The sequence below is a fragment of the Antechinus flavipes genome, chromosome 1 (assembly GCF_016432865.1).
Source record: "Antechinus flavipes isolate AdamAnt ecotype Samford, QLD, Australia chromosome 1, AdamAnt_v2, whole genome shotgun sequence".
In the NCBI taxonomy this organism is placed as follows: Eukaryota; Metazoa; Chordata; class Mammalia; order Dasyuromorphia; family Dasyuridae; genus Antechinus; species Antechinus flavipes.
Genome location: NC_067398.1, coordinates 391,977,584 through 392,003,992, shown reverse-complemented (window position 1 = coordinate 392,003,992; position 26,409 = coordinate 391,977,584). Strand labels below are relative to the sequence as shown.

Below are 26,409 nucleotides of genomic sequence, written 5' to 3'. Positions count from 1 at the left end.
ACAATGTAGAAGCAAATTTGCCAAATGGCTACTGAAATGAGACTCCCTCAGCTAAAACTTTGTAAATACTTAAGTGTAAGTGGAAAGGCAAATCTTAATAGTTACTTAGAAAAGGACTTTCCTTTATAATTTTGTAGCACAAATTAGGGCAAATACAATGCATTAAAAATAAAACAGTCATTTTCCAAATATATACCATATCCAGCACTGTTACTTAAAATTTTTAAGTTTAAATCAAAGAACTAAAATAACTTTTAAAATTCCTTTAAATTTTTTGAGATCCAACTTTTTAGCTTTATAAACATACCTTCATGTAATCCTTGATCAACCGAGCTGCCTTCACACCAGTTTCCATATTAAAACTGATGTCAACTTTTACTTCTGTCTCCTGGTCAGTGAGTTTTATTATTGGTACCTAAAAAAATTTTTTAAAGTAATTACTAAGTTATTGTTTAATATTTGTAGTAATAAGATTTTTCAAAATTGCTAGTTTCTATACTTTTCAGGAAATAAAAATAACAAACAGCTGGACAAAAAGGACTTAACAATGATACCTCCATAAATGAAGAGACTGAGATACTACATAATCTTGTAATCATAAACCAGATTACTAGAAATGCAAATAATGTAGAGTGAAGTAGTGTTGCCTTTCAGAACTATAAACAAATAGTGCTTATAGTATCTTACATATAGCAGAAATTAGTAAACACATTAATTTAAAGTTTTAGAGCTGAAAAAAGTCTTAGAACACAGACCTCATTTTTATCAAGAAGAAAAGTGACCTTGACAAAAATGGAATGACTTGTCCAGGAACACCTAACTAGCAAGAACCTGAGGCTTAAACTAAACTTAGGTCTTCTTGACTTCAATTTCAACTCTCTATTCAGTATGCCATTCAGCTGCCCCATAATTAGTGACAAAGCTGAAACAGTACCATGTATAACTACACCTAAATGCTTTCACATGAAAGTACAACTCAATAAGTAAATGTAGGTGACTGAGATCTCATTCATCCTTGTTTTTACAGAATGGAGAATTTGAGAGCAAGAGGTGTCCTGGAGTAGAGAAGTAAAGATGCAAGCCTCTCATTAAAATTTGCCTGTGTGTATAATCAGGTAATGAAAAATATTTTGTCTATTATTGATCTAAATTGTGTACTTAAATTAAAATCTTTTTTTTTAGAATTTCTAAATATTAAATATGTATGCCTATATTAGAATTATATATATTTTTACCATGTTTAACAGATATTGGATTACTTGTCATCTAGGGAAGGGAGTTAGGAGGAAGGAGAGAAGAATTAGAACACAAGGTTTTGCAAGGGTTAATGGTGAAAAATTATCCTCACATGTTTTGAAAATAAGCTTCAATTTTTAAAAAAAAAAAGAATTTTTAAATACTTTCATCCAGCTTTAAGAATCACAACAAATCTAATCTTCTATATTACCAGTAATTCCATTTCTTGGTAATATAAATACATAAGATTATTTTTATCCCTCTAAAACTAAAAGTAATAAAATATAAGAATATAATTTCATCTAAGGGGCAGCTAGGTGACGCAGTGGATAGAGCACTAATCCTGACTTGAGTTCAAATTTAGCCTCAGACACTTAACACTTCTTAGCTGTATGACCCTGGGCAAGTCACCTAACCCCAATTGCCTCAGCAGTTAAAAAAAGAAAAAAGAAAGAAAAATTTCATTCAATTTGAAAATGGAGCAAATATTTAATAAAGTTATTTTACAAGTTCTCTATCTCAGAGTTTATACTAATGCCACTGTTTTGGTGTTTACTAATACACCAGGGTACATTAAAAACCCAAAATTACCCTAGCCTCCCATTTTCAAGGTCTCTAAATGATTACAAAATTTCTAACTTAAATCATTTTTCTTCCTCCACAAAAAGGAAATTAAGTTTAAGTAAAATCATGGTACTCTGCCAAGAAAATCTTGGTTGTTTACAAGCTCTTGCTCTACTGATAATTAAAATTTCCATTAAGTTCTTATACAGCTGGTGATCACGATTACAGAATACATTACAAAAAGATTTACACGCATTTTTAACCTACATAAGAGCTAAATGTTAGTTAAAAAATTAAACATATTAAGTCTTATAATCTACTGGACTCAAAGAGCTGTTTATACAGAATTTCTTTTTTTAATTCTTTAAATCCACCTGCCTCATTACTTTAAAAAAATACTTACTGTAGCTTTGTCAAGTACTTTAATGGAACATGGCTCAGCCACATTGTGTTTCCGTAGTGCTTGTTCCAATAGCTGTAAAGGCGGACGTTCCCATTTTCCAAAAACTACTAAATCTATGTCGCTACGCAAAAAACAGAGTATATATATCGATAAAACATGCAATAAGTACATTTTATTTATATTCATAAAGTATAACAATACATAATATTTAGAATGAATAAATCATTCACTCTTATCTTTAGAAACATAAAATGATTCTACAAATTGTCACCACTGGTAAAAGGCAGTTTATTTCCTGTTGCAAAATGACACAGAATAGAGAAGACAAATAGTTTCCCTGGAACATCCAACAGTTATAATGTAAAAACAGAGCTCATGTCTCCCAATTCACACTTCTGTGCTTTCTATTGATTATAGTGAATTTCTAAGTCAAATTCATCTTTTGTTAATGTGATTTGAGATGTCCCTGAATTATCTAGAATCCTAATAAATTTCAAAGACTGTTTCTCCCTCAAGAAGGGCATTAACTCTTAAAAATCAAATTTTTAATGAAATTTCTTATATGATTATGACAAATATTACCCATAATTATGAGTAAAAAGGCCTATAATAGAGAAAATAGAAAAGTATAAAAACTACTTAGTTAAGATCACTGAATCACAGAGTTAGATGGCTTAGATACAAATAGTTTATCTTCTCATTTCATAAGTAATTTTAGTCTTTAAATGAGTCCAAGACTAAAACTAAGAACTATTAATAAAAATTTATAACCAAAACCGCAAACTTCTTGATATTTCATTTCTTACCATCAAGATTCTTCACCAATTCATGTTTTGACTCTAATCATGTGATATATAATCTAAAACTTTAAAAAAGTAAACTACTTTATCTTTAATATTCACAAACACACAACATTTAACAGGAATTTTAGACACTAAACAAGTAAAAATTTAACTTAGAATTAACTTACCTAGTTGGAAGATAAAGCCCTGTACTAAAGCTGCCAAATATCTGAACCTGAAAGAAAAAGATATGCTCTACTAAAACATTTCATATAATTGATAATGATCAAAGTTCTAATTAAATTAACAAGTTTAATGTAAAAAGAAATATTTATTATTAGATACTAAGTCAAACTAGAATTTTAATAGTAAAACACAAATCAAAATTAAATAACTGGTAAGGAAATATTTTGTAATCTAGGAACATTCTTATTTTATTGATTTCCTATTCCTATTTATGAATCTCTAAAGCACTCAAAATCAAAAAATTAGTCATATTGCTCCACCTAAATAACTTTAAAATAAATACTTTAACTTTTGAAAATCTCAAAAAATGATATTTGAATTACTATATCAAAATAAATCACTTAAGCAATTACATTTGTAAGAACAAAAAATTTTGACGGAAACTCAATGGTGAAACTAGATAAGTTATAAGACAAAATATGTATCCTGCTGGTACAAAAAGCTAGTGTGCTGAAGAACTAGCAAATGGGCACTAATTCTAAGACACAAGAATGCTCTGTAATAGACCCTGAGAAATGATGAAGTCACATTTTCATGAAAATTAAATTTATAAATCCATAATTGAATGATCAACTAAACCAACTTACTAAAAGGAATTCATGTCGAATCTATTAAAAATTCTTTAGGGTAAAAACCTTGTTTTGGGATAGCCAGAAACAGTTGATAATAGCTTTTGCTGATAAAGGTTTTCTGAATAGCTATACTTCAATTTCTTTTAATAAATATTTAAATGCCTATCATGTTCAAGGTATTTTACAGGACATTAGGGACATACAACACCACAACCAAAGGAAGAAAAAACCACCAGTCCATGACCTCAAGAAGCTTGCAATATATTCCATGCAAACAGATTATTAAACACAAGATAATGTGAAGGAGAAAGTACCTCCCACTAAGAAGATCAGAAAAGGTAGGTGAACTGGGCCTTGAAAGAGTTAAGTATTTTAAGTGGCAAAGATAAGAAAAAAGTATATTCCAGGCATAAAGGACACCCATGAAAAGATCTGGGGGCAGAGAATGGTGAAATTTGGGAAAGAGTAAATAGATCAGTTTCGCAGCAATGTCATTGTGTAAAAGGCAGTAATGTTAAGTTGGAAAAAAATTTGCCAAGGGTCAGAAAAGCAAGCACTAAATACTGGACTGAGAATGTAGGCAATAGGGAATCACTGAAGAGTTTTGAACAGAGGAGTAACATGATCAAAGCTGTACATCAGGGATATTATTTTTGACAATTCTGTGAATGGTCGATTAGGGAAGTAAAAGACATAGCAAGAAAACAAATCAGAAAGCTACGATATTAGTCCAGGAAAGAAAGAAGAAGGTCCTGAACACCAGGATAGTAGAAATAAGAATAGAGATAAGAGAAGAAATTCAAGAGATGTTGTATAGCACAACTTAGAAAGGGGCTGGATGAAGAGTTGGAGTGGTTTAGTGATTCCTTCAAGAAAAATAATGAAATATGGAAATGGGATCAGCTTATTAAAGAAATATTGATAATTTTCTTTACTAAGCTGATCCCATTTCCATTTTGAACACATTGGGTCTGAAAAGCCTATAGGACATCCAGGCAAAAAAAAAAAAAAAAAACAGCAGGAGATAGCTGAGTGAGTGAGAGGAGCCTATAGTTCAGGAAAGAAATTATAGCCAGAAGTTAACTTGGAAGTCATATGCATCAAAATAATAAATGAACCCATTAGAATTAATCACCCAGGAGAAGAAATAAAGAGAAAGGGGAAGAGGGTCCAATATTAAGCCTGAGAGGAAGAGGGGAGGGAAAGGTGAGGAAAAGTTTGATAGTATATAAATAGGAGACAAAGGCGGAATGGAAGCCAAAGAAATGCCTTAAGTGGGGTTGACAGTGTTGAAAGCTATCAAAAAGTCAATAAGAATGATGTGATTAAGAGACTATTAACCTGTGAGAGAACTGATTGTAGTAAATGACAGTGGCAGAAGCTAGATTTTTTAAGGAGTCAAACATTGAAGAAGAACTGAAAAAGTGGACATAATGACTATGGATATCTTTTTTCTCTAGGATTTTGGCCAAGAAAGAGAAAAATATCTAGGAAAAAAAAAAAAAGAATGAGAAAATTACAGTGTTGAATGAAGGTTTTTTTTTGTTTGTTTTTGGTTTTTTGGGTTTTTTTAGAATGAAGGAGACCCTAGCATATTTTTAGGGAAGGGAGTGATAGGTAAAAGAATCTGAACAGTAGAAAGAGGTTAACTGAAGAGAAGGTATGAAAGGGCATAAAGAGATGTGGGTCTTAACAAAGAGGACAACTTCTTTGTCAGAGACAGGAACAAAGGAAGACACTATAGCATATAACAGAGAAGGGCTTTGAGTACAGAATAGAGAAGAGGGTATACACAACAAAAGGTATCAATTTTCTCTTTAAAGTAGGAATCAAGGATCTCTGTTGAGTGAGCCTGGAATAGGATGATGGAGGGGAAGAGAAAAGCAATTTGAAATGATAGTCCTGGCAACATGACCAAAGCACTATCAGAGAAAAATAAAAGAATTACCAGGAAGTAGTGAAACTGTTTTTAAAATATTTCTTTACCATGGAACTAAAGAAGACTGTTTCTTTAAGGTTAAACAAGAAAAGAATGGAAAAGAGAAAGATAAATAGAGGTATCTGGAATACAGTCTTATACACAAAGAACCTGTGATTTCATAAGTATAAGATACTTCAAAGATGGAACTCCATCCACCAAAAGCTCCTTTTATAGCACAAGTGATAAATTTACAGAATCTATTATAAGGTGCTTTAGAGCAGGAAACCATGCCTTTAGACATTTTTTATCTCTCACAGTGCTGATCATGTAAGAAGTAGTTCAGTAAATAAAAACTTTTTCTATTCCTACTGTGTACTGCGCTGCTTCTCATATGGCATGCAGATTAAAGAAAATTAGAATATTTGGAGAATTCTTAACTTTTAAGACAGAAGATAAAAATCACCCCTTTCCATAAAACATCTGTTAGTGGCATTCTGACTAGAAAATGGGTCTAATTGCTTATGGAAATTATATTTTTTAACAACTATTTATTTGTACAGAGGTTTGAAAATATGCACTTACATCAGCTGTAGGCCAAAGATCTTTTATGACAGTTTCTATTCTTTTAACTACTTCTCTTCGCATAGCTGCTTCTTCGGGACAAGGGGACATGAAATTATAAAAGTCAATTATTTCCTCATGTAGCCTAAAAGGGAAAAAAAAAAGGTAGAAGGAAAAAATCATTACAAGATTACTTAACAATAAAGACCTATTAAAAGTATTACTAAAGCTACATAAATTGCAGGAATAATTTTAAAATCTTATTAGTTATTTTACACTTAAATGTATAAACCACACATTTTTTAATGTTAACTGAGCTGAATTAAAACAAGTCACACAATAGGATTCGGTTCCTACAGTGAAACAACTTGGAAGTGACTTAGAATCAACACTGCTTAATTTAACCTAATAGACATATAAAGATATTTTCTCTAAAAGAGAACATTATAGAAGAACAGCAAGAATTCAGTTAATTTTAAAAAGCATTACCTCACTTTTCTAAGTCAAATCCTGAATAGTATGTTTAAAATGGAGATCTTTTAAAAGGCTTATCCATCTTTACTTGCCTCCCCTTCCTTCCTGCCTCCAGCCACTTATCTACCTAGGCACAACTTTATGTCAGCAACTGATAGATCTGACTATTGGCCTTTTTGGAAAGAAGTAATGATGTCAATTTAGCATCACAGATGCTAAGCAGACTAATTTGTCATTTTATTAAAGAAGTTAACTAGGAGGCAGAAGAAAGTAAAACTAGTACTTCAGAGTTTTAAAAATAGGTATTTAAAATTTATGTGCTAATACTGAAAAGCCTACAATTGTTAAATATACAGATTCCATTACTACTGAAATACCAAGCAAAATAAACAATTATTATCTGACTTAAAAAGCTGTCAAAAAAGAAAGCAAAACGATGTCACTTTACTGTTACTATACTACATACAGCTTCTGGTGCTGACTTCAACAAGATGACCACTAAATGAGTACTTTGTTGTTGTGGGTTTTTTTAAAACACCACTTTTAAAAAGTTGAAAAGCTGGACAGGAACCATACTGAAAAACCCTGGGGGTGCCTGGGGGTTACTGTATTTTAGTAGTCCATCGTTAAAGTCACCATATGTTCAAAGTGCTTAATTAATAAAAGCCAAAGCCATTTATTCATGATTTATGGAATGGAAATGATTGCAGCCTTTTGGGATGCAATTAAATTGTATATAATTTTTATCAGAATGGTAATAACCATCCTTCAAATGTAAACACTACCTTAAGGAACAGAGTTAGTCTAGAAGCAAAAATCAAATTTTTCTGGAATGAATTTATAAGAAAAAGGGCAGAAGAGCAAGGACATCAAACAGTTTTAGTACATTTATTATTATAATAGAATTTTCTGTCAATACTTTACCATATATTTTATCAGGTAAACTGAGAGCAACTTAAAAGAACAATGTTTCATATTTCATATCAAATACAATATATTTATAACTATAAAGATCAAACTACCCATAAAAAAGAAAACAACAATTAACAAACTGTGAATCTATATAAACATCTCTGATTTAGACTTTTAATATCAGTAATATAGACCTACAGAAGCTGCAGAGAAGGGAGGAGAGGACTAGATTTGAAGGTAGTTAGACTTGGCCTCAAGTAATTTTGTATATCTTATCTAATAAATCATAAAAATCTGTGATCTTCTTTAGTTACAAGATATTCCTATAATGCAGTTCTTAGTCAAAATTAAAGATCCTCTTTTTTTTACTTAAAAAAAATGATTACCTTCTTTTAAATTGGTGATTATGACCAAGTAAAAGAACAACTAAGAAAAAATAAGACAGTGATAGAACTCAAGAGACCTTCCTTCCATTTTCTGCTACTTTATTCAAGTCAAAAGAAGCCTGAAAATGTGTTAAGACATATTTTGCCATTGGTAAGAAGGGACTAAGGTATGCCCTATTAATAGTAGCTTGAAGGAGTGGTGTAAGGAGGAAAATAATTTTATGCATGATATCATTCAATAATTTACTGACTACAATGAATGAAAGTCAGTAAGAACTGTGAAAATAAATTTTAAAACATTATATAATTCAAAATATCAATTACTGTCATTTTAACTTCAATTAATCAGCACCAGCACAGCTAAAGCATTCCAGAAATTACAGCTAAATCCAAAAGATAAAACAAAGATCTCAATGAGTTAACCCCAGGAAACTTTAATACTTAAGAATTCTCACTTACCATCACTGACCTCAACCATTATTAAATACCTGCCTCAATGAGCACAAGATCAAGCTCCCAAACTTATCACTCAGGGGACAACTATGGGAACACATCCTTCTCTGCTATGGTAGTGACCCTGTCTGTTTTTCTTAACATATGAAACCCATAAAAATCAGCATGCACTGATTCTGTTCAGTCATAGAGAGCAAAAGGGCTCAAGAAGCAGGAGTTGAATGAACTGAGAAATTAAGGCTGGCCTGAAACAGGGATATGTAGGATTTAGAGCCAAAGGATAGAGGAAAAGCAGGGTAATGGCATTAGAAATCAAGTTTCCTCCCCATTTACTCATGAAAAAGATCTGATTGTCACTTCCCCTAATGAGAAGAGGGAAAGCCACCTAATACATGAGACTTGAGGACAGACTAGGGTCTGTCCATCTGTGGAAAGGAACTAGCAAAAAAGTGATAGAGAATATAAAAAAACTGTTAAAATATTTCAATATCCTGAATAAAAACCTAGCTCATATGTAGTTGAACCAGAGAAGACTTTAAAAAAAGGAAAAACATTTTAACAATTTTAATTTTAAAAAAGGAAAATGAACAAATATTGTCTGATAAAAGACTCAGGTGGACTCCCTGGATATCATAGAAAAGCAATGAGAAATTCCAGAGTGACTTAAAAGAAATAAAACTCTTAAAAAAAAAAAAAAGAATAAATTTACACTTAAAACCTAAATAGCTAAATAAGAAAAAAATTTTGATCAAGAATTTTCCAAAGTAATAAATAAATGAAATACACAGAGGCAGATGGGGGAGGGGAAAAAAAAGAAAAAGAGATGGAGACAGAGACAGGGAGGGGGGAAAAGGGCAACAAAAGAGAGACTAACTTGAATACAAAAATACTGAAGTGGAGGGGAAAAGTGAAAGATTTATAAAAATGAATTTTATATAAATGAAACTGACATCAAAGATATGTCTAATCACTAGAAATCCTAAATCTCCTAAATAGTATGAATTTTTAAAAATTTTATGGCATAATTTAAGAAACAGAAATCTGTAATTCCAAGTGCAGATAAAATCATGAGAATATACAAAATACTACTAGGATAAAACTTCACACTTTAAATGCTGACATGCATTAACAAATTTTGGAAGCCATGAAGAGAAAATCTTTCAAATATGAAGAATAAGTAATTTCAATATAATTATACTCAATACAATATATAATAGGAATATAATTTTATATTCAAAAGACTAAATGAATCCAAGCTGAAACCTCAAACAGCAAATAATGCTATAAATCAGAAACTTAATGTCACTGAACAAATCTCCCCCAAAATCTTTAAGATGAGAAGAGAAATAAATAAAATGGAAAATTAAAAAAACTATGCACCTAAAAAGCAAAACTAAAGCTGGCTCTTCGAAACGACTAACAATACTGATAAACCGCTAGCTATTCTCTTTAAAAAATGAAGAAAATCAAATTGCTGAAGTTAATAGAAATAACATAATTGAAACAGAGAATACAAATTATAAATACACATCCCAAGCACATGAAAGAGACTTTGAAAGAGATGGAAGATTATCTGCAACATAAAAAATGCAAATTAATAGAATGTGAAATAGAGATCTTAACCAAATTTCAAAAACTGAAACTGAAATATGAACTACTGAGGGAGAAGGGAGGAAAAAGGGGGACTATCTAGTCCAAATAGTTTCACTAGTGAATGCTATCAAATAATAATTAAAGAATTAGTATCTATGCCATACTGACTGTTCTCAAAAATTTAAAAAAAAATACCAAATATCTTATGTGACAAATATAATTTAATGTCTAAACCTGAAAAGAAAAAAAGACCAAAAAAATTAAACTATAAACCATTATAACTAATGAATACTATTTTTTAAAGTTTAACAAAAAACTAATATATCCAAAAATCATTTATTATGATCTAATTTGGATCCAGAGAACTCAAGCATGGTCCATCATTGGCATAAATAATTACTTTTTTTTTTAAATCCCAAATAATATGATTTTAATAAACAAGCATGCCTCTTATTCCCTAATGTCATTTGACACTGTTTTAGAAATTTCAGCTGTAAAAAAAAAAAAGAAAGAAAGAAAGAAAGAAAAAGAAATTAAAAACATAAACACAGTCAAAAGGGGGAACAAAATTACCATTTATTTATAATGTTATGATTTATTTAAGATAATCTCAAGGAATCAAAGAATACAAAAAAAAAAATCTCCAAGTCCATCAACTAACATACTCTCAAGACATATGTTGTTACAAAACATTTTTTTAAATGACAAATAATTGGAGAGATATTCATTGCCCATGACTAAGTCAAATGAATGTAAAAATAAATGGCAATACTACCTATATTATTTTACATATTTACTTATTAGACCCATGAAAGTACAGATATATTTCAGAGATACTGCAGTTTCAAACTATGGCAATAAATCAAGTCACATGAATTTTTTTGTTTCCCAGTATATATAAAATTAATGTTTATGGTATATTATAGTCTATTAAGTATTCGATAGTATTATATCTTTTTATAAAGCAATGTACAGACCTTAATTTTAAAAATACTTTACAGCTTTTGACAAGTCTCTTTCATTAACCTTAATCATTTCTAGATTTTAAAATGAGAGACTTTTGAATTTTTCTTTCACTTGAACACTTAGAGACCATTAAAGAATTATTAACTGACCTAACTTCAATACTGTTGTGTCTCAGGGAACAGGGAAGCCTACTGGAAAAGCAGACAGAATATAGACAACATTTACTGAATAATCTCACCTTCTTATATGGGCTTGTTAGGGGAAACTCTAAACAATCACAATTGTAACATCAAAGATTACTGATCATATATCACCATATCAGATATAATAATAATGAAAAGGGTTTAAATATTGTGAGAATTACCAAAACATGACACAAACACAATAAGAGTATAGACCACTGAAAAAATAGCAGGGAAAGACTTCCTTGATGCAGAGTTGCACTAAACACTCAATTTATAAAAAACACAATATTTATGAAGCATAGTAAAATGTAGTATACCTGTGCCAAGAAAGATACATTACAAACCCTGACAAAATAATAAAATTCATTGTAAAGACAACCTAGAATCTGAAGAGAATTAAAAAAGAATAGAGATGAACAAGAAATAGCATTCCCCAGATTTCAAGTTACACTACAAAGTAGTAAGCATGAAAACAGTATGGTGCCAGATCAGGAGAACATTTGTAATCCTAGCTATTTGGGAGGATGAGGTTACCAGATTTCTTGAGATGAGGAGTGCTGAGATACAGTGGGCAATACCAATCAGGTGTCCACATTAAGTTGAGCACCAATATAATTACATCACCAACCCTAATTCGAAATCCTTCTGATTACTAAATAAACTCTTGGACTACGGACAACTAGTTTCCTCATACTACATGTACTCTCCACTCCTCATTTTTGCAATAACTAGTTATGATTTTCAAATACTGATGATGATTTGTACTTCCCTCTTGGCAGAAAAGATGAATTAGAGATACAAGATGAGACTTAATTTTCAGATGTGGCCAATGAAGAAATCTGGTTTGCTTTATTATACTTATTAAGTATAAAGAGGGACTTTAATGGGGGAAAGGGAAAGCAAGGAGTGGGGTGGAGTGTTGTAGAGAAGTTGGTGAGTGGTGATAGTGGTGAAAAATAATAGAAAAGTACATCAATGAAACAAAAAAAATACATAGGAGAATAAATGAAAGTTCAGAAGGAGATAAAGAAAAGTAAGAAAATATCATATTAAGTTTAACATACACTTTCAAAAATTGTAATAGACGTTAAATTGCATATACAATTCTCTTTTTTCTGGTCTTTGAATATTAAAATGGTCATGTTTGTTGAACCTTATTGAGTTCCTAATTAAAAAAGGAAAGATTTCTTTATACAACACAAAAAATTAGAAAAAAAACTAATAATGTTTAAAAATATAGATGAAACAAAGAAAAGATATCAGAAGAAGAATGCAACAGCATGCTACAATTCCTGTAAGATAAAATGAAGGATGACTAAAGATTAGAATGAGGTGAGGTGAGAAGGGGAAAAAAAAGTTTCTAAAGATAAACTAGAGAAAGAGGAGGGTCAAAGGAGAGATGAGATGAAATCTAATAATAAAGAGAAGGAAACAGTTCTTCAATTATTCTCTTATTTAGCTTACTTTGTGGGCCAAGGGTAAAGACCTTTTTCTATGAAAGTGAAAGAACAAATCTACTTAGTAGGGACCTGATACTCAAGATAATCAAGGCGATAAAGAGAACACCTATATGCTCTGGATGAATTCAAGTGGATAGCTACAGCAAAGTACCTACTGCTAAACTACAATCATTTGTGAGAGATGAAGGATTATAGAGAAAAGGTGAGATGTCACAGAAGGAAAGAGCAAATATCTTCCTTAAAAAAAAAAACAAAATTAAAGAATGTATAAACTCTAAGAAGCCAATGAGATTGCAAGCAATTCCTTGAAAATTTTAGAACACATTAAAAAGATAGTGAAAATCTTTAAAAAGGACTTGGTAATATAAAGACCCAACATAAATTCATGAAGGGAAGGTTGATTTCCTTTTTTCAATAAGAATTCACACAGGTAAATCCCATGGAAAACGTTACAATTTTAGTTTAATTAAAAGTAAGATGTTTGATTTTTTAAAATTTCATAATATTCTTATGCAAAAGTTGGGAAATTATATAGGCTAGCTGCTAATACAGTTTGACAAATTTAAAATTGCTAAATGGCAGGAATTAAAGATTATTTATTATAGTTAGAAATTAGCTCAACAGAAGGGCCCTAGTGGAGTACTGCAGGGATCTATAGCTTTACCCTCAGCTGTTCAATAATGACTTGAATAAAGGTGCAGTCAGAGTCCTTATCAATTTTTTAGATAAGAGCTGAGAATATGTAATATAAGGTCATGATGCAAAAATGTCTTGATAGGTTTGGAAAATGGGCTAAATCTAGTATGATGAAATTCAATAAATAGAGAGTTCTACTGGTAATCAAAAAACTAAGTTCCCAAGTACAAAATGGGGGTGGCACGGTAAAGATAGCACTTTGTCTGATAAGGAAGGAAAATATATAATATAATAAGGTCAATATAATCAACAGAATGGTATGATGGCCACCAAAAGAAAAAAAAAAAAAAAAGCTAATGCAATCTTGGGCTACATAAAAGCTTTCTAGAATTAGGAAATGATAATCTCTTTTGTATCTTGCTCTGGTCAGACCTGATCAGGAGGGCAGAATATGTAGAGTATAGTGCACAGTTCTGGGTGACACCACGTGAAAAGAACTTTGTTAAGCCAAAATTGTCCAGAGTTGTGTAACCACAAAGACTGAGAGCTTTCTTATAGAAGCTGATAATGGAATTAGGAATGTTTTTTAAAAAGGTTAAAATGGAAAATGTAGTAGTAGGCAGAGAGGTGGGAACTGTCTCCAAATATCTGAAAGGCTAGCATTTGAATGAGGTTATGAGAATTATCCTCTTTGGGCCCAGAGGTAGAACCAAAAGCAGCAGACAGGTTGTGGAGACAAAAACTTCCTAATGATCAGATTTATCTAAAAGTGGAATGGGATGTGTGAGGGGCAGTGGACTCCTCTTCATTGGAGGTCATCAAACAGAAGGTGGATAATCATGTGTCAATTATGTTGTAATGAGAATTACTTTCAAGGACAGGACAGACTAGGTAGCTCTGATTCTATGATACAGAAAAAATCCAATATTGGAAGGTCTGTGGGAAAAACAAGATTTTTAATTCATTGCTATGAATTTTAGCAAGAAATCTGAAAAAAATTAGAATTATTCAAGAAGAGTTGTATAATTGTCCATTACCTCTGAGTCATCAATTTCACCAAATTTCTATCCCTACAAATTTGCTAATAACAAGAAAAGACATTTGTACCAAAAAAACTCATAGCACCACTATTTGTATTAAGAAAGGATGGAAATAAAACCATGGGTCCACCAACTGGAGAATAAAAGAATTAAGTATAACATGAATGTAATGTAACCTAATTGTGCCTAAAGGATAAATATTGAACATTCAATAAAATGTGGGATATGTAGAAAATGAATGAAGAACTAAAGATACTACAATTATATGAATTAAAACAAAAGCATCAAATAGCAATAAAAATAAGATTAAATACAATAAACAACTAACTTTTTAGAGAATGCATACTTTTGTTTCTTTTTAACAACTGGTAAATATACAAAAGTATATGGTCTTATTGTCAATAACTCCTTTATGTACTTTTTGCTGAACATTTTCAGGGACTTACAGTTTTTATTTTAGTGTCTTTCTTGAATAAAACAAAATCTATAAATTAACAAAAAAAAAATACTTCCTTATGTCTTCTTTTTCTCATTAAATTTCTCTGTACCAAAAGCATTCAAAATCATTCCAACAACTTTAGAAGCTGCCTCCAACTTTCCTACTTATTCTATCTAACCAGTTTATTTTTGATTGTCAGAATATTTCATTAGATGATCAAAAAAAGAAATTACAGTTTCTTATTAACTACACATTTAGAAAAGAAAGCCAAGACAGTTCTTATTGAAATACTAAAAGAGGCTTAAGACCATATCCTGAGTATGCACATTCTTGTCCTTCACAAGACATTGGCGGAAATCTCTGAATGAAAGGATAAAAGCAAGAAAAACTGGAATGAATGTTAATTAAGCATCTTTAAATAAGTAAAGCTTTCTAGAGCTTCTAAAATACCAAAAGACTGAACTGTTGAAAAAATTTGAAGACACATGAAAGTAGGTGGCAAATTCAGTTAATAAGATCTCTATACATTTTCAGATGTGCATTAACTGTAGACGTACAAATAAAACAAGTAGGGTGGTAGAAAATATCTGTATGATTCACTGCAATACATCTTTTTTTTAAACACAAACTTCCAGGATAGACATGTGATTTTTAAGGGAAACACTACTATTCATTGTGTATTTAACTTGGCTAATGTCAAGTTAAATTAAACTCTAAAGTTCTAAAAGGATCCAAAAACTAATATATATATATATATATATATATATATATATATATATATATATATATATATATAATATATATATATATATATATATATAATTAATATTTATTACACTTAGGAACCCTTAGCCTAAACCATACATTTTTTCAGATGTGCATACTCATGAAATAAATGTATGCCTTGCTGAACAAGTTGTGGTATATGATTCTGATGGAATTCTATTGTGGTATAAAAAATGATGAGCAGGATCCTTTTCAGAAAAACCTGGAAAATTTTATAGGAACTGATGTAAAGTGAGCAAACTAGGAGAACATTGTACACAGTAATAGCAATACTAGTCATTCTCAGGAATACAATGATCCAAGACAATTCCAAAAGACTCTTGATGAAAAGCTATCCACTTCCAAAGGAAGAACTAATGGAATCTGAATGATGATCAAAGCATACTATTTTTTACTTTATTTTTTGTGGGGGGAGAAAGAGTTTCTTGGTTTGTGTTTTCTTCTGCAACATGACTAATATGGAAATTTTTTTTATGATTCCACATGTATAACTGATATCAAATAGTTTATTATCCCAGGGAAAGGGAATAGAAGGGAGAAGAAAGATAATTTAAAAATCTAAATTTAAAAAAAATTAATGCTAAAAATTATTTTTACATGCAATTAAAAACAAGTATTATTTAAAAAGATAAATGTAGCCTTGAAAAACTATTTTAAAAATCATGTCCTCTTTTATTATGTCACTTTCCCATTAACTGCATTAACTGTAGACGTACAAATAAAACAAGTAGGGTGGTAGAAAATATCTGTATGATTCACTGCAATACATCTTTTTTTTAAACACAAACTTCCAGGATAGACATGTGATTTTTAAGGGAAACACTACTATTCATTGTGTATTTAACTTGGCTAATGTCAAGTTAAATTAAACTCTAAAGTTCTAAAAGGATCCAAAAACTAAATATTTTAAAATGTAATTTTTCTTAACAGTATACCTAATAAAATATTAATCATCATCTTGAAAGACAGTAAAACTGAACAACATATTATGACAACTTATATATCTAAACAATTATTTGCCTTTACTATCCTATTCAGAAAAATGTATAAGATAGTAGCATTTAGTTACTTAAAATAACATGCTTATCAGTTCAATTCTCCAAAACTTTTTGAGTTATTGTGCCAACCAAGTTAGTATTATGTAATTTTCCACTTAAAAGCTAATTAATCCACTAACTCTTCAAAGACAAATAGCTTTCATTTAAAAAAATTAATAATGCAAAGTCACCAGTGTCTAGCCTCCATATTGTTTTCTTCTTCCAAATTTACTGTGCTAGATAGAGTCTTTGAATTCCCAATGTACATCAGTAGTATCAAACTCAATAAAAATTAATCCCTGTAGGTCATATAATGATTCTGAAAGCCACAAATTAGTATTATCTAAGTTTAATTTAACATTTTTTACTTGTTTTCCTAAATATTATCCAATTACATTTTAATCTGGTTCAGGCCATATGAGAATTTTGGAGTTACAAGTTGTACATCACTAGTCTACATTGTACAAGACTAATGGGTTATAAATACAAATAAAAGTCTTTACCCTCAATGACTTATAATCTACTAGAGGATACTAATGAAAATGGTCAAGTACATAGGCAAAGGAGAAATTCAGAAAAAGGATTCTTGGATCTCTCTCATTAGGAAGAACACTATCAATGTGCCAGTAACATAAGAAGCAGTATAACATAACAGAAAGAGGAAAGAATGTTATTTGAATCTTGCCTTTGACTCTAATGAATAGGGTAACCAAAGACAAGCCTCTTAGCTTCTCTAAGTCTCAATTTCCTCTTCTATAAAATGGGAATAAAACTGCACAAATTACACCATAGTGTGGTTGTGCAACTCAAATGAGACAATACATGTCAAGTACTGGCAAACCAAAAAGCATTATGTGAAAGTCCACCATAATCCAGCTGGTCCAGAACAGAGCATACATAAATTATGTGAAATAAATGTGGAAAACTAGATGAGAATCAAGTATGAAAAGAGGTCTTTAAATGTGAAGCTAATATTTATAAATTTACCAAAGAGAAAAATAGGAAGTCATTAAATGTGTCTAAGTGAGCAGGTGAATGGCTCAGTGAATAGTGTTCCAAGTCTAGAGAACAGAGTGCTAGATCTTCCTGAGAGCAAATCTGGTTCCAGACAATTACTAGCTATGTGACCCTGCAAGTCACTTAAGTCTCTTTACCTCAATTTCCTCTTCTGTAAAATGAGTTGGAGAAGGAAATGGCAAATTACTCCAGTATCTTTGCCAATAAAACTCCAAATGGAATCACAGAAAAGTAAGATATGACTGAAAACGACTCAACAAGATGTTTGTACCTAATCAGATCTATGAGTTGTGAATGAAGCAAATCTTATAGAGGAGGGACAAAAGGCCTGGAAATCACTTAGAAAACAATAATAGCATAAGAGACTGATTAATGAGGGCCTAAACCAGGTTACAATGATAACCTGTCACTAAGTATTTATTAAACACTTATTATGTGCTAAGAGCTAAAGTAAAAGCTAGGGATACAAAAAGAGACAAAAGGCAATCCTTTCCCTCTAAGAGCTTACTACCTATTCAGGGAAACAACAAGCAAGTATGTATTAACTAGATATATAGAACATAAATGAGAAATAATTTTTTAAAAAAATACACTAGAATTAAGAGGAATTATGAAAGGGTTCCTGTTTAATATGGAATTTTAGTTGGGACTAAAAGGAAGCCAAGGAAACCCGTATGGATGGATGATGAGGGAAGAGCATACCAAACATGAGAAACAGAGAATATATCTGGGGCTGGGAGATGGAGGTTCTAGTTTCTGGAGCAGCCAATGACATTACATCAAAGAATAAATAGTGAGATATAAGGTATAAGAAGACTAGAAAAGTTAGTCTGTGAATACTAAAAATAGAATTTTTTTTTTATTCTGAAGAAAAAAAGGAAACGCTGGAGTTTATCATGTAAGGGAGTGACATGTTGGAAATGAATACAGAAAAGGGAATACATGCAAGATACACTAAGGAAAAAATAAAAAATAGCATTTAGCAATTGACAATATAGGAGGTAAAGAAAAGAAAAATGAGAAAACTATTAGGTTTTGATCAGGAAAGGCAGAATTATCAACAGAAACTGGGGAGAAATTTGAAGGCAATATGAAAGAGATAATTACTTCAGTCTTGGATAAGTTGAACTGAGGTACCAGTGAGACACCCAGACAGATATGTCCTACAAGCAGTTAAGGAGGTGGGCAAAAAGTGAAAATTAATATATACATTTGGAAATTCTAAATGTAGAAGTGATAATCAAATCCTTAAGGAAGGATGTGGCTGTCCATCTTAAAAACTATAGTTTCTCAAGGATAAACAAAGCTGACAAGAGTACCTTACATTTTAAACATAAATTTCTGTTGCAAAAAAGTATAGGCCAGCTTTTTCACATGAATCTGTGAACATCAATTTGAGATTCTCTTCAATGAGGCAAATGACAACCAAACAATGCCTATCCGTCCTCTGGGACTCTTCTCCATGTCTTCTCATAAATTTGCCAAAGAATAGCCTTTCTAGTTCTCTGCTGGCTTTTTGAGAGTACTCAGTGCAGCATCTCTTCCCATTATACATTTCCTTGATGATAATTTTTACTCCTATTATTCAAAGTTCTTGAATACATAATTGAATATATGTGTCAGCCTACTCACATCTATCTTATTCCATTGCCCTCTACGCAATCTTCATTTTTAATTCTGCAGATAACCTTTGTATTCGATGTCTCACTGTCACACAACACATGTAGGATGTTGGTATTAAAGATGGAAAACTTGGAACTTTTTAAGGACACTGCAGATTTTAGAAGACAATTTAAATCACTATCTGCTCTTCCAAATGCAAATAATAATCTGAACAACATTCTTGATGCAATGGATTTTTTTTCAAAGCAACAAGGTAGTACAGTACAGCCCAGAGTCAAGAAGACCTATGTTCAAATCCAGCCTCAGATACTTACTATGAGACCCTGGATAAGACATTTAATCTCTTTTTGCCTCAGTTTTCTCAACTAGATAAGGAAGATAATAATAGCACCTACCTTCCAGGGTTGTTGTGAAGATCAAATGAGATAATATTTGTAAAGTGTTTAACAGAGTGCCTGGCACATAGTAGGCACTTAAATGCTTGTTTCCTTCCTTTATCAGGCCAAATCTGGAGTGTTTTCAGAACTCTTCTTCCAGGAGCCTCTGCAATGTGCTGGGGATTGATTCAACCAGCACAACATGTAATCTACAAATAAGCATCTGTAAGACTTCTTTCTCAGCATAATTCATCTGTAACTTAGACTCTTTGCTGGAACTTCTCAAAGACACTTTTGACAAACAAGTTATCTGCCTTTTTTACAGCTCAACTAATGTTTAGATACAAGTGATTATTGAATATGGTTGTTTCTATTATGTCTTTCAAGGAATTTGTAATTATTTTGAGAGATGGATAGGTACTGACAGTCTTTGATATGGCATTTCACTGTTCCAAATCAAAAAAATTTTCACAATCAACAATAAGACACAGTAGGACCTGGATGAGTTAAACTCAAGAAATTTTAGAATTTATCTACAAATCAGAGCCTATCCGCACATTACACTGAGTGACAGGCTTTAAATCAAAAAGATCTGCATTTAAGTGCTCCTTCTGACACTTATTAGCTGTCTGATTCTGGGCAAATCACATAACCTTCCAGAGCCTCAGTTTTCTCAATTGTAAAACAAAGGGCTTATATTTTATGTCTCTGAGGTTCCTTTTAGACCTATCATCGTAGGATACGATTTCTCTTTCATTTACTCTCTGTAACCTAGTAGAGTAGCTCTTATATGATTTTCTTCCTTCTCCTTTTAATCCATTAAATTATTTTCCCCAATCCTGTAAGGTTTCCCATTCTTTTCTATCTCTATGCTTTTTCTCCTCTGATCTCATCCATGATTGTGTCTTTGATTTTAACTATCACTTCTATATAGATTACTCCCAAATTTTTATCCTTAGTTTCAATTTGAATGCAAAATGCTATACTAGCACTTCTAAATTCCTACAGCACTGAGGAATAGCTAACACATTAACATATCAGATTTTCCTCAAAGCTATACAGGGAAAGCAGTTCAGCAAAAGTACAAAATTAGTAGGAAGAAAAATCAATTAAAAAAAAAAAAAAGAATGCTGGTACCCAAACCAGGAAACTTATTTATGCTTGATTCTTACTAATAAGAAGGTGTATTTATTGCTTTATACATATACACACATACATACACACACACAAAAGAAGTAGCTTCACAAGGATATGACTTTTTCATCTCAAAATCTGATATAAAGGAAAGCAGGTACAATATGACATATATCCCAGGTTTCAAGAAAGAGATTGTAAAGGAACAAAAAGAAAGTTGATGAGAGAGGAAAAGTTAAATAACCTAAGAAAACAAACAAAAAAAAAGATACACTGGGAATTCAGTGGGCAAGTAAGACTTTTAAACATGAATATCAATATACTTCAAGGAGGTTAATGATAAGAAAAAAAAAGTCTCCATGTAAAGAAAAATATTTAAAGTAGTATATATGTAATAGTTAAAACCTAGAAACAAAAAAGATACTTATTTATTGGAAACTGACTAAACAAGATGTGCTATATAAAATTATATACTATTTTAAATATTTTTCTTTACGTGCGTGCGTGTCTGTGTGTGTGTCTGTGTGTGTGTGTGTGTGTGTGTGTGTGTGTGTGTGTGTGTGTGTGTGTTTGGATCGTCTTTGTCACCACAGTAATTTTCTGTAGTCAGAATTTTCAGAGCACTTTACAAATATTATTTCATTTTATTTTTACGAGTATCTGAGGTTGATATTATTATTATACCCATTTTATAAATGAGGAAACTTAAGCAGAGAAGTGTGACTTGCCAAGGACCTAGTAAGTTTCTGCAGCAGGATTTGAATCTGGCTTTTCCTGACTCTAGGTCTGGCAAACATCATATAGCTGCCTCTATTTTAAGATAATCTATAACATACCTGATGATTTTTAAGATAAGTTATGTACCCATCATTACAGAAGGTACCATGATGCCTACACAATGCTAAGTAAATAGTAAACACTCAGAAAATATTTATTGTTTGATGTCATTATTAACATAATTCAATTCCATCAAGATAATAGAGCAAGAGAGCATGAAACAAACAAACAAACAAAAAAGGATTCTATTGCCTCATATTTATATTTAGTGCTTTTAAGAGTTTAAAATGTACTATCTCTTAAGATTATGAAAATTCATCCTCACAGTGGCCCTATGAAATAGAAGGGGTATTATCTATTATTAATAGATAAGGAAATGAAATTTATTTTTATATAATTATAACCTTTTTATTTATATAATTATATAATTATTATAACTCATCCAGCCTACATAATCATGCTGGATAATTTTTTACATTATCCCTTGCACTCACTTCTGTTCTGACTTTCCCCCTCCCTAGATGGCAAACAGTTCTATACATGTTAAATATGTCACAGTATAAGGGAAATGAAATTTAGAAAAACTTAGTTATTTGACTAAAATCACATCATTGATAAGTGTCAGAAAAATAAAACCTAGCTATTGACTCCTGATCCAGCACTCTTTTTACCACATAACATTGTGGACATTAAATTCCCTTGTATGACAAGCTGAAAGGGTACTCTCTGTTGAAAAAAGCAAATGTCTTTAGATTATAATAAAATGAAATATTAAGTAACATCACAAATGTAACCAACAGGGAAAAATCTGGTATAAATTGTTCTGTTCAAAGACTAATAGGGTTAAGAAATAAGGGAATGAACTCTAGAAACAAAAAAAGACAAAAGTATTACTTTATGTGCTGATTAAGGATAAATATGAAGCATGTATTTTTTACTCCCCTTTGCACACTAAAAGATTCTGCCAAAATCAGCTGGTCAATAAACACTTATTAAGGATCTATGTGCAAGGCACTGTGCTAAGTTGTGGACTACCACTATTCCCCAAACTCTTCTTGACTGTTCCTGCTTTTTTACATTTATTTATACTACAATGTATAACTGAAATTAAATTTGATATAGAAATGTGTATTCAGTCACAACTATGTACAAGGAACAGTGCAAAAACATAAAGATGAAAACCAACAATCTTTATATTCAGGAAGCTTATCTAATCTCCTAGTTGGAATATAACATTCCCAAATATATATATTTTTTTTAAAAATGGAGAAAGTAGAAAACTCTAGAAAAATACAAAACTCGGAAAACTTGTGGCAGGGGTGGGAAAGCAGTTAGGGAAGAAGGAAGAGAATCAGGGCATCATTCATGAAGAAATTAGCCCCTAACCTAAAGCTTAGAAGAAAATTTCAATAGGCATAGAAGTATGTCCTATATATGGAGGCAAAAAATAGCAAAACTATCCTTATTTACACATATGTATATATATACATGTACACACACACTTGTACGCGCACATACACAGAAATCTTACCATCCCTAGAGTTCAGCTCAAATGCCACCTCCTCTACAATGCTATCCTTGAATATTCTTCCTTCACAGACACATCTTGATAATTACCTCGCCATCTCCTTGGATCCCTTACAGGCTTATAAATCCGAAAGAGAAATACAAAGTGAAATTTTGCATTATGCTACTAAACAACTTATCAACTTAGGTATAAAGGAATATACATATTATCTCCCTTAGTATATTGCCTTGATGGCAAGAACTACATCTAATTACTGTTTTCCTTCTTACAACTTTTATTTTCCTCCTGTTGTTTCTCACATAGTGGGCAACAATTATTTGTTCAATTAAATTAAAATGCTGTGATAGGGTCAAAATAGGTCAAGGATCTAGATATACTTGCAAGTTCAAGAATTTTATTATACTAATAGGTGCAGATTATGAGATTCTAGGAACTGGTTCAGACTAAAAAAAATCAAAAATAATAAAATAGAATGACAGATTATTAATTTGTATGTTGTTGTATAACTGAGAGACAGCATGACAGAGTGAATAGCTGGCCTCAACTCCAGCAAGATTCAGATTGGAATCCTATCTCTGACACACATGGACCATGTAACCCTGGGCAAGTTGCTCATGCTTTCTGTACTCTATACAGTAACTCTCTAAGTCCTCAAACTTTTTAAATATGGGGCCAGTTCACTGTCCCTCAGACTGTTGGAGGGCCGGACTATAGTAAAAACAAAAACTTTGTTTTGTGGGCCTTTAAATAAAGAAACTTCATAGCCCTGGGTGAGGGGGATAAATGTCCTCAGCTGCCGCATCTGGCCACGGCTGTAGTTTGAGGACCCCTGATCTTAGGTTGCAGAGAAAATACCAAACTGCATTGGTGGAGCTAGCATACTCACCTAGGAATTTTCCATAACAATAAAATCATAGGGCCAGTTCCTATCCCTATCTGCACAATGATCAAGCTGACCAAAATAACTCATGATAGCTAGTCAATGTATTCTCAATTCAGAAGGCAGTTTATTTTGAAAATCAATTAAGATCAGTTCATTTAGTGAATATTATCAAAGCAAAGTAGAATGAACTTAAAAGACAGTATCATAAAGCTTTGACAGTATAATATACCCCAACAATTAAGATACAATATGTTTGACTGCTAATTAGGCATTTTTCACCCTATGATAGTGATGAACTAAGCAAATATATTCTCTGGCTTCCTTTTTCTAAGCTCTAGGCAGATCATTGCCCTTTTAGCTTAATTTATAAGATGTAACTAATTAAATTACAACATATGTTATTTTAGTTACACTTTAGTTTTCTTGAGGAGACCTGGATCTTTAATTACAACAAAGCCAAAAGTTAGTAGAATCAGTCTATTAAGCTATACCTTCTAAAATAGTTGTAATAAACTGCATTTTTTTTAAAAATTATTATCCACATAATTCATAACTATAAATTCAAACAAAAAATGTCATGTGTACCTTCATATTGATTAAAATTGAATATTATGAAGTAAACACTCTATAAAAAGCTTTGTGTGTCTTGTGAACAAAAAAAAAAAATTGATATTCTGGACCTATTATTTGAATTGAGCTTTGATGTGTTATCTGATGTTCATATAAGTTCAATTTGAGCCATGTTCACATAGTGATTCACAATACAGATTTAACATTACATGAGACTTCTATTAAATATTGAAATAATCTTATTGTTTTTCTATAATACCATAATACTGGTAGTTATAAAGGGGAAAGTATTGCATAAAGTGTCAAGAAAAAATCAACCACTTCACTCAAATGAAAACTATTGTTTTAATAAGTGCAAAAAATCCACATTCAAGTACTCAAAAGTCTATATGTGATCTACTCCTACCTTAGACTCACGGTAAATATTGGTGAATAACCAATTTAAATCCTCTCTGGAATTCTGGGAATACACAATGTTTGCATCTGCATTCTCCCTCTACATTTACTAGTTTGTCTTTTATACTCTTCTTGCTTCCTGCAAGGCCCCTTTCATCTCCAATCCTTTTTTCTTCATCCAACTTAAGCTGTTAATGATACCTTTTTAGTCAATTTTTATACTCTCTATATTTTCTTATCACCCTCAATTCCACCATGCTAGTTCAGTGTCTCACTAATCTGGTCCCCTTGCCTCAATCTTCTTCTGACTCCATCCATACCATGCTAATAAATCATATATGCCACTATCAAACTGACCAAGCTTCCCAGACCAAGTCTCCTTACTACTATAAAACACAGTATTTCGTCACATACTAAATCAAGCCAAAAATCCTTTATCATACTATTCAAAAGTCTCCAAAAATCCTTTTTCTTTATATGATAGGAATTTTAGTAGATCGTAAACAGCTTGACCTCAGAGTACAAAACTAAATGATAAAGGGGTGATGAGGGAGATTTCAACTAAAGAAAAACATCCCACTGACTTTAGTTGTCTAAAAAAGCAATGAGCTATATGAGTAGCTAATATGTTTTACCTCATGGGATATTTTCTGAAGGAAACTGAGATGACCATTTGTGTCATGGATGCTGTAAATGAGAATCATATTCCAAGCAGGTAAGGAAGTAGAGTAAATCTAATAATATAGAATCAAAACTTTATCACTTTATATTTCTCATTCCATAGCACATTTTATGCTTTCTTATTTCTAAACCTTTACTTAAGTTAATCTTTTGTCTGGAATACCTTACTTCTATGTCTGCCTGCTGAAACTCTACTCATCCTATAATGTGTAACTTAAATGCAACGTCCTCCCACATAAGCTTCTTTGAAGCTTTTAGTCATAAATTACAGTCTCTCAGACTTTTGAGTCTCCTAAAAGGCAGTGACCTGCCTTATCCTTCTTCATATTGTCCTTGAACCTTCAACTGTGCACTTTTCATATGGTAGCAGCTAAATAAATTAATTATTGAATCAAGTAATACAGATAAGCCCCAATAATTCAACAAAATGGTTTGAAAAAACAGAAATTATAAAACCCCTCCAGTAGGATAACTTAAGGCTCACTCATCAGCCTTCATTAACAAACATGCATGCACTTAAAAACCGACTCAAATCCTGCATTAGGCAATGATACCATCTTAGGGAGTAATTACTATGAAGAAAAGGTTCACCCTGACTGATACCAACAATACTAACTGCCACTGAAAAAAGGCAGATAAGTCCAAGAAGCCCCGGAAAAACGGCATCTCCAATCTTGATTTCAGCCTGCCCTTGCAACCCAACCTTACTTGTGCAGATCGATCTAGGAAATTGTTCAGTGGGTAATACAGCCCTACCCCCTCTTCCTTTGT

General features: G+C 31.6%; 1 protein-coding gene across 2 annotated transcripts in view; it reads right to left on the bottom strand.

Moving 5' to 3' along the window:
- The window catches only part of TENT4A (terminal nucleotidyltransferase 4A), an 89,980-nt gene that overhangs the window by 31,620 nt on the left and 31,951 nt on the right, over positions 1–26,409 (bottom strand). For both annotated transcript variants that reach the window (XM_051969825.1, XM_051969826.1), the window contains exons 2-5: positions 6,307–6,430; positions 3,174–3,220; positions 2,204–2,324; positions 308–415 (exon numbers count right to left, since the gene is read on the bottom strand). In XM_051969825.1, coding sequence (XP_051825785.1) covers positions 308–415; positions 2,204–2,324; positions 3,174–3,220; positions 6,307–6,430 — 400 coding nt within the window. The remainder of the gene's footprint in view (positions 1–307; positions 416–2,203; positions 2,325–3,173; positions 3,221–6,306; positions 6,431–26,409) is intronic.